Source organism: Pogona vitticeps, chromosome 6, assembly GCF_051106095.1.
Source record: "Pogona vitticeps strain Pit_001003342236 chromosome 6, PviZW2.1, whole genome shotgun sequence".
In the NCBI taxonomy this organism is placed as follows: Eukaryota; Metazoa; Chordata; class Lepidosauria; order Squamata; family Agamidae; genus Pogona; species Pogona vitticeps.
In genome coordinates, this window is record NC_135788.1 from 23747956 (window position 1) to 23756216 (window position 8261).

An 8261-nucleotide genomic window follows, 5' to 3' on the forward strand; every position below is an offset into this window, starting at 1 on the left:
AATTTTGGTCCTACTGTGAACAGGGAACATTTAATGCTGCTGATTGCATTTCATGAAAATCTACTCCCTATTGGTCTTTCATCTGGTATGGTATCTCCTGTGCCATCAAGTTGGAACCAACTTATAGCAACCCTAATTGCAAATTAAAATGGTCAGAAAATTTCTAAAATCCAAAGAACTGCCTGAGAGTCACAATCCATTCTGTGTCCACCAGGCTACATCATAAGGAGAGGAACGTGAGCACTATCATGCCCTCCTGAAAAGAATTCTTATTTTCCCCCACCACCTTTTCCTTTCCCACCCATTTGTCCTTTTCTGTCATGTCTTCTTAGATTCTAAGTTTGTGAGCAGGAACTGGTTTTTACAGATGGGATGCAAGATCCGTGGGGTGGGCACAAGCCGTGGGGCGGCACAAGCCGAAGCCCACTCTGTTTTGCCTCCCCTTCTTGTTCCGAGTCGCAGGTTTCTACTTTACTGCCATAACAGCTCCGCAACTGCTTTTAAAAGTTCCCGTACTTCTTTTGTCAGCCTGTGCTTTGGATGCTAGCTTGATTCGTATTTGAGGGTTGAGAGTTAGGACAACGAACTGTGAACCTAAAGCTGCCTTCTCAAAGCGAAGTTCGTAAATCACTTGCAAGGAACGGCATGTGAAAGAATGACATCCTGAAGAAACCAGGCATTTTTGCCGCCGCGCCCCAAGAAAAAGATCGACACGTAATGAACACGAAAGAAGAAGCCACCCATTTGCAGAGGCGAAGGCTTATTGAAAAGGGACCGAAGGGAGGAAAAAAACCAACCTCCAGAAACCTCGGTCAGACCAAGTCCGTCTAACGCTAAACATCCCATTCCCACGTGCGTTTGCTTCTCGCGCTAAAGGATGCGAGCACAGAAGCACAGCCTGAACCGGTATCTCGAAGGGGGTTTGCCTGCGAAACAATAGTTCCCGGAAGAAGGATCTTGGGAGTTGTAGTCACGAGGAGGCGGGCGAGACAAAGAGCGTGTGACACACAGAGACTACACTCCCAGGAACCTTTGGGCAAACCTGGAAAAGGCAGCCACTTCCTGAAAAGAAAAAAGAAAAAAAGGGGGGGGGGAGAGTAAGAAACCGAGTTGTGGATGCTGTGTTGATAAGGAGGAGATTCGATAAGAGATCTCGTACTTGCAGGATTTAAGTGCCTCGCGCGTGGGAAGCTGGTGAGTCCCGTGGAGACCGGGTCTCTGTGGGCCCCCTTTTATTTAAAAAAATAATCTATGAATCACTGCTTTTTCCGGAGGTGCGGGATTTGACTATGATTATGTTCTCTCTCACTAGAGCCGACCAAAACACCTGCTCGGATCGCTACCTATCCACGTAGGTATCACGGAAATCAGGCGGTGTATATACTCTGAGGTAAATGTTATTAGGTGGATAAGGTTTCTATTCTTTCTTCCTCTGCATGGCTCTCCGGGAGTAAGCCTCACTGAACTCTGAAGGGTTAACCCCCTGAGTAGGTTGGATTGCAATATTTGCCATTAAACGACCTGTGTGCGAGAGCCTCTGTGCGTTACAAAACCTGGGTTGTATTTTTCCATAAGAAAACGAACAAGCGATCTCAGTGAGTGGCAGGAGAGCTTGGAATGACAAAAGGAAGTGCTTCATGTGAGGGATCATAGAATGTGTGTCATTTGCTGCCACAAGATGTGGTGGCATCTAGCAGGGTTGGGGGAGGCGAATTCAGGGAGCAAAAGGGGAAAAAAAGTAGTCTACATTTTTTTACTTTTTAAGTATCAGGGTGGTGAGGAACGAAGAAGCTGCTTATGAGTTTTTCAAAGGCTTCTGTGAGAAGCAGGTTGTGCATGAGATAGGGGCCTCTCTCATCTGGAAGGACTCCTCTTGTTATATTCCTTCCACGGTTCTCTGCAGCCAAATGCCTCTGGTAAACCCACAAGCAGGGTGTAGGGACAATGCCAACCTCTTGCTTGCTTTTATTTCCAACCATCTAATATTGAAAAACCTCTATTTTGCACAACACTATAAGCTTTCATTTTCTGGTTATTTTATTATGTGCACTAGGAGAGGGAAGAAGTGAGCTGACAGCACCAGTATGCACCTCATCCATAATAATAATCATGTGCAGTCAAGTCAATTCTGACTTATAGCAACCCTTTTGAGGGTTTTCCAGGTAAAAAATATGCTGAAGTAGTTTACCATTCCATCCCTGGACTATGCAGCTTGCCCAAGACCACACAGGCTGGCTCTTGTCTCAGGAGGCATAGTGGGGAATCGAACTCCCAACCTCTGGTTCTGTAACCAGATACATAAACTTCTGAACTATCCAGCCAGCAGTACCTCATACATAATAAACCAGAATTCTCTGGAATCTCAGCTTATTGTTCTGTGCAAACATGGTGCTGATTCAAAACATGGAAATATATACTGATGTCATTTTTTTTCCTTCTTAGATAAACTAAAATTGTACTTACAAGGATTCCTTTGTTGCTTTTGACCTGCTGACATCTCTTGGTAAGTTTATGCTCTCACTTTTTGCGGTAGATTTATATTTCACTTTTCCTTCTGTTGTTTTGAAGCAATGTACGTGGCTTTTCTCCTTGGTGCTTTATCCTCATAGCAGTCATGTGAGGTAGGTCAGGCTGAAAGAGAGTCACTATACCAAGATCCCCATACATTTACCAAGGTCTTCTGAAAGGTAAGAACTTGCTAATATTATCTGACTGTTTCTTGTCTAAACTGTCCAAAAGCTATTTCAGATATAACAGATAGGAGCTTTGCTGACCAGCTACATTCTTTCAAATCTGTAAGAAATTGTTTGCATTAAATAATAGGGTTTTGTGAATGAAGTCATGGTAAAGGATCAGAGTAAGTGTTTCAAGATCATATTGCTATACCAGTCAATCTCTGCTTGTTTATAAATACAGTGGTGCCTTGCAAGACAAAATTAATCCGTTCCATGGTTAATGCCATCTAGTGAAGGTTCGTCTTGTGAGGCACGATTTCCCATAGGAATGCATTGAAATTTAATTAATGTGTTCCTATGGGGGAAAAAAGTCCAAATCAAAAAAAAATTAAGTTAAAGTCACTTACCAGGTACTGTAGAGTGAGCCCGACTCCTCACAGTGCCTTGGTAGCCTCAAAAAGCAGCAAAAAGAGTGCCAAGCAGCTCAGAGCCAGCACCCAGCAGGGAACTGGCAGCCATTTTGTGCTCTTCTCCGCTCCCTCCCCGCCTCACAGCTGATTGGCACTAAGTCTTAAAAGCTTTCCTGGACTTGCCCAGCACCAAAAAAGAACTGGAAATAGCTCCTCCCGGTCCACCACGGCTTTCAGAGGCTTTCCAGGGGGCAGGGGGAAAGCACATTTTTTTTAATTTCTAGCTCTTTTTCAAAGCTGGGCAAGCCTGGGGAAGCCTCTGAGACCCAGCACTGATCAGCTGTGAGGCAGGGAGGGAGCGGAGAACAGAACAAAATGGCTGCCGCCTCCCTGCTGGGTCTGGGCTTCAATGGTGCTGTTAAGACTGGTGGGGGACCTCTGAAAGGGGGACCTCTGAAAGGGGGACTGGCTGGGAGGGCAAATATTTTGCTTCCCGCGGCAAAGCGGGCCCTGCATCATCTTGCGAAGGAACATTCATCTTCTGAGGCACCAAAACCCTAGCCAGACCCATTTCATGCCACGAGGTGTTCGTCTTGCGAGGCACCACTGTAACTAGTTTGGAGCTCTATGGTGTGTTGTGATTTACAGAGAGCCATTTAATGAGATCTCCAGTGCAGGGTACTTGCCTTGGTGTGCTTTTTCCCAGATTCCAGTTCAACTCCCAGAGCAGTCAGGTTGTGGGAAAGGACTATATTTCAACCAGTTGTCCAAAAATAATTTTTCCAAGCTGTGAGACAGTGTTATCTATATTTTTCCCTTTGTTCCTCATTTTAAAAAAATGTAGATGAAAATCTTTTTTACTTGATCACGTTTCATCCCTTCAGGACGCTTTTCCTTGCCTACAATGGGCTGCCGTGATGTTCATGCTGCCACAGTCCTTGCCTTCCTTTCTGGAACAGCAGCCTTATCGGGACTCATTGCCGCAGCTCTGCTTCCTAACTGGAGACAAATGCGCCTCTGCACCTTTAACAAGAATGAAAAGAATGTAACGGTATACACAGGCCTTTGGATTAAGTGCGCTCGCTTTGATGGAAGCAAAGACTGTGTGATTTATGACACAGAATGGTATACTGCAGTTGACCAGCTGGATTTGCGTGTTCTCCAGTTTGCTCTCCCTATAAGCATGTTAACAACTGTTTTGGCCCTTTTTCTCTGTTTGATTGGCATGTGCAACACTGCCTTCGTAACAACTGTGCCCAACATCAAGCAGGCCAGATGTCTCATAAACACTGCAGGCTGCCATCTTGTGGCCGGCCTCTTCTTTCTCCTTGCCAGTGTCATTTGCTTGGCACCTTCCATCTGGGTCATTTTTCATAATCAAGAAATGAACAGAAAATACGAGCCTGTTTTCAGTTTTGACATTTCTGTGTATATTGCTATTGCCAGTGCTGGAGGCTTGTTGTTCACAGCCATTCTCTTGTTCCTGTGGTACTGTGCGTGCAAATCTCTCCCTTCCCCTTTCTGGCAGCCCCTCTATTCACATGCACCTAGCGTGCACAGCTATGCCTCTCAGCCATATTCTGCACGATCACGCCACTCGGCCATTGAAATTGACATCCCTGTTGTTACACATCCTTCTTAAAGATGGGATTAGGAAAGCTGAATAGCTCCCTGCTGTGTCAGATATGGAGGCAGGTGGCTTTCCACTATCTTCCAAGACCTGTAGAAATAATTTACAAAAGGTGTGTGCAAAAGAATTTCCACTGTTAAGTTGACAATTTTACAACCTCTCTATCTTGGTTTGCTATAGTAAAGGATAAGCAAGCCAGAATTTTAGATACTCTGTTTGTTGGGTTTTGAACCTGTCTATAAATGGAAACTATTCAAGTTTGTAAGTTCACAGGAAATTTATAGATTGCAACATCTTTGCTTGTATATATTTCATCCTAGTTTTTGAATTGTACTACTAAAAATATTTGGCTAGTGTTTGCGACCAAGCATACAAAAATGTTTTGTAAGTAATTTTTGCCAGTCCAAATTTCTCCTACTTTAGAACATTGGATTTTAATAACCTTGACTGATAATCATTTTGTATTTTTGAGACCAGTAATTTTTTTTGTCAATCAAGTTGTATTTACATGTACAATAATCATGTATGTTAACTTATTTTACATGACTTGAGTAAAAACAGACTGACTTAATTTTAGATCCTTGGCAATCTAAATTGTAATAGACCAGGTTAATCCTGTGCCAGATTTTGTTTTCTATTGCGCATCGTAAGAACTTACTACAGTATTTGCTTGTGAACATCTGAGAACTGCTCTCAAACTATGCTTGACTCAGGTGAAAATTGAAGATTTGGAAGAAGTGTAATAGTATATTTCCTTTCCTTTATATCTTTTTATTTTTGTAGTCCTAGAATAATCTGCATTGTTTGAGAAGACTTTTGCTATATAGAAAACAGGTCTTAAAGATGTATTTTCTTATCTCTAAACATAGGAAGTAAAAAAAAAATCTTTTACAGTTAAAACATATATAACACTAATAATACAAATAGTCTCAGGATTATTTAAAGTGCCCTATAATCAGAAGTTTATACTAACTGGAATGTTCTTTTTCATGGCTATTGGGCTCCATGAGATATTCTTCTAGGAATACAGGTTTTTCCATAGCCAAGCCTTCCTTTGCTCTACTTTAAAAATCCATTGTTATTAAGACACTGAATGAATGAACTCCTACTCTGATGATTAAGGCTGTACAAATGTTAGATTGTTTTATGAAATCAGGATTGCTTTTATGGATTGTTCTATTACTAACAGGCCTTGAATGTCATTTGCACAATACTATTATAAAGCTTTTGTAAATAGAGAGCCTTTTAATATAAGTATCACCGAAGATAAGTTTATTATCGAAACCATTTTTTTAAAAGTGGAATTCTGGAACTGGCTCTTACATATAGACTCAGTTCTTGTATTTCCAACCTGACTCTGCCTTCTTTGTTAGACATCACTTGTTTTCTTGAGATACATTTTCATTTAGTGAGATGTACCTCTTCTGAAAATTAGTAACTAGTGTGAGCTGTTAAGCCTTCTTTGAATAATCTGCTATATGTGCCATGTATCTAGTTTCACAGAAAGTTCTAAAATTTCATGGGTAAAGCAAGGTTTGGCCTTCTGAATTTATTGGGGACTTTTTATGCTTAAATATATATATAATGAAAGGCCTCCAGAGGTGTGTGTCACAAGTTTAATTGGCTCAAAAGAAAATGTCAACCTCTTTCCAGAGAAACCAAAACAAAACTGGAAGTGGAAGTCTCTTCTGGTTTTTGAAGACCCACACCAGGTTTTGACACTTTCTAAAAAATAATGTGGGTGGGTGAGTGGGTGCTAGGAGCAAAAGTATGGCCAGCAGTTTTGCCAGAGTTGCCCAGCCTTAATTTATACAGACCTTTCTACACTTCTTACCTTTCAGAAGACTCTTCTTTCTTTTTGCTTACATTTCCATCTCAATCCTTCCCTGCAAACAAATCCAGTTTTCTAAGACAACCTCAAACCATTAATAGGAGTCGTGGTTTGTTTTGGTTTAAGAATTCCAGCTTTTTGAAACCATAGTTTTGGGTTAGGGCAGCTATTTTCTTTTGTGGGAGGTGCTGTTTGCAGGTGGTAGGAGAAGAACAGACAAGAAAGGGCAAAAACAATCTGCAGTTTTGTCTGTGGGACAAGTGCTACATAAACCAACAAACCATGGCTAACATAAACCATGATGCACCTGTTGAGAGATCTGAAGTCTACAGAAATTGGGAACTGTGGGGATCTGTTTATAGGTGAATAGTGCTTTGTGTTTGTACTGTGTAAAACTTAAGTGTGAGGTATGTTCAGCATGCTTCAAGCATCACCTGAGAGACGTATGCTTAATATATGTGCAGCTTCTGACAAAAATATAAAATTGATTGTGCTAGAACAGGGAACCATTGCTTTCTTGTTCCTTTTACCAATCATCGGCTAACTACCCACTTCTTTCTTTAACTGAAAATTTTTGTGACGTTTTTATTGGCATTTGGAACCCCTATAAATTTGTCATGCAGATCTGATGAGTTCTCCCCTTCCTTGTGATGTACCATTTCTTGGTAAGCATTATGAAGGACAGAAAAGCAGCAGCTCTGTTTTAAAATCTAAATTAACCTATTGCTTTTGTCTTATACATTCCACTCAGAATTATGTTTTATTGATGATTGGATATATCTAGTACAGCCAGTGATCACAGAAATGCATGGTGATAATGCTCCCATAGAGACTATCTCCTTTTCCAACAACCCCCGAAAAAGACCCCACGCTACACCGTTCTGTTATTTAAAGGAACATGAATTAGCGCCACTGGATTGCTGTTAGGTTTGGGAGTCCCACAGTACCTGGCTGAAGGAGCTTTTTGAATCCCGACTACTCTGTATAAATATCTAAACATGACAATGGAGAGTGCTTTGAAGGACTGAGGTACTTCAGCGGTATGTGTTCTGTATGTTGAGTATTTAAAAGCCATCTTTTACAAGAAATAACTTTAAAAACTGATATTTTCAGAATGGAGACTTCTATTGTTCATGTCTGCATTTGGGCAGCATTTTCTAGTTGACTGATTCTGAGGAACAAATGTACTGTATTATTAGTTGCAGATTTATTCTTTATTGGTGAGTTTTTAAAAATACGTTGCTTGTATATGCAAACTCTCTGTATTTTAATTTAGGATTAGTTTTAAGATGTATTTTTAAATTTTATTTTATTGTATATAAAACCTACCTCTTCTAGCACAGAGATGTCAATGTGAATTCCAGCAACTGCTTTGGAAAACAATTTTTCTATCTCTGTTCTTGTTTTGCATGAAAATATACTCTGTTCTTCAGCATTACCTACAGTAAATATTTGCTTTTGACTGTCAGTAATATTTGTTAGAGTGTACATTTTTATTTAATGTTTTTTTTAATTAAAAGTCGTCTTATACTCCTGTTGCTTATTTCTATTAATCTCTAATACTGTCATTATAGAGCATTATTATTGAGGGCTTTCTGCAACAACTGTCCTGTAAGTACCAGTAAATAACTTTAATCGTATGGGTCTACTCAGAATTAAATCCACGTATTTCAGTGAGACTTACTTCCAGAGAGGCAGTGTTAACATACATTTTC

General features: G+C 40.6%; 1 protein-coding gene across 4 annotated transcripts; it reads left to right on the top strand.

The window, feature by feature from the left end:
• The first annotated feature begins 1010 nt into the window (after window positions 1-1010).
• Window positions 1011-8076, top strand: CLDN12 (claudin 12). 4 transcript variants are annotated; one of them, XM_078378687.1, is made up of 4 exons: window positions 1011-1194; window positions 1313-1390; window positions 2443-2687; window positions 3970-8076. In XM_078378687.1, the coding sequence occupies exon 4, from the start codon at window positions 3990-3992 to the stop codon at window positions 4725-4727; it is 738 nt and encodes a 245-aa protein (XP_078234813.1). In that variant the 5' UTR covers window positions 1011-1194; window positions 1313-1390; window positions 2443-2687; window positions 3970-3989; the 3' UTR covers window positions 4728-8076. The 4 variants fall into 4 exon arrangements, with proteins under 4 accessions (XP_078234813.1, XP_020640810.1, XP_020640811.1 ...); XM_020785151.3 differs by having other exon boundaries at window positions 2443-2503; XM_020785152.3 differs by having other exon boundaries at window positions 1019-1194; window positions 1313-1351; window positions 2443-2503.
• Window positions 8077-8261: the final 185 nt, after the last annotated feature.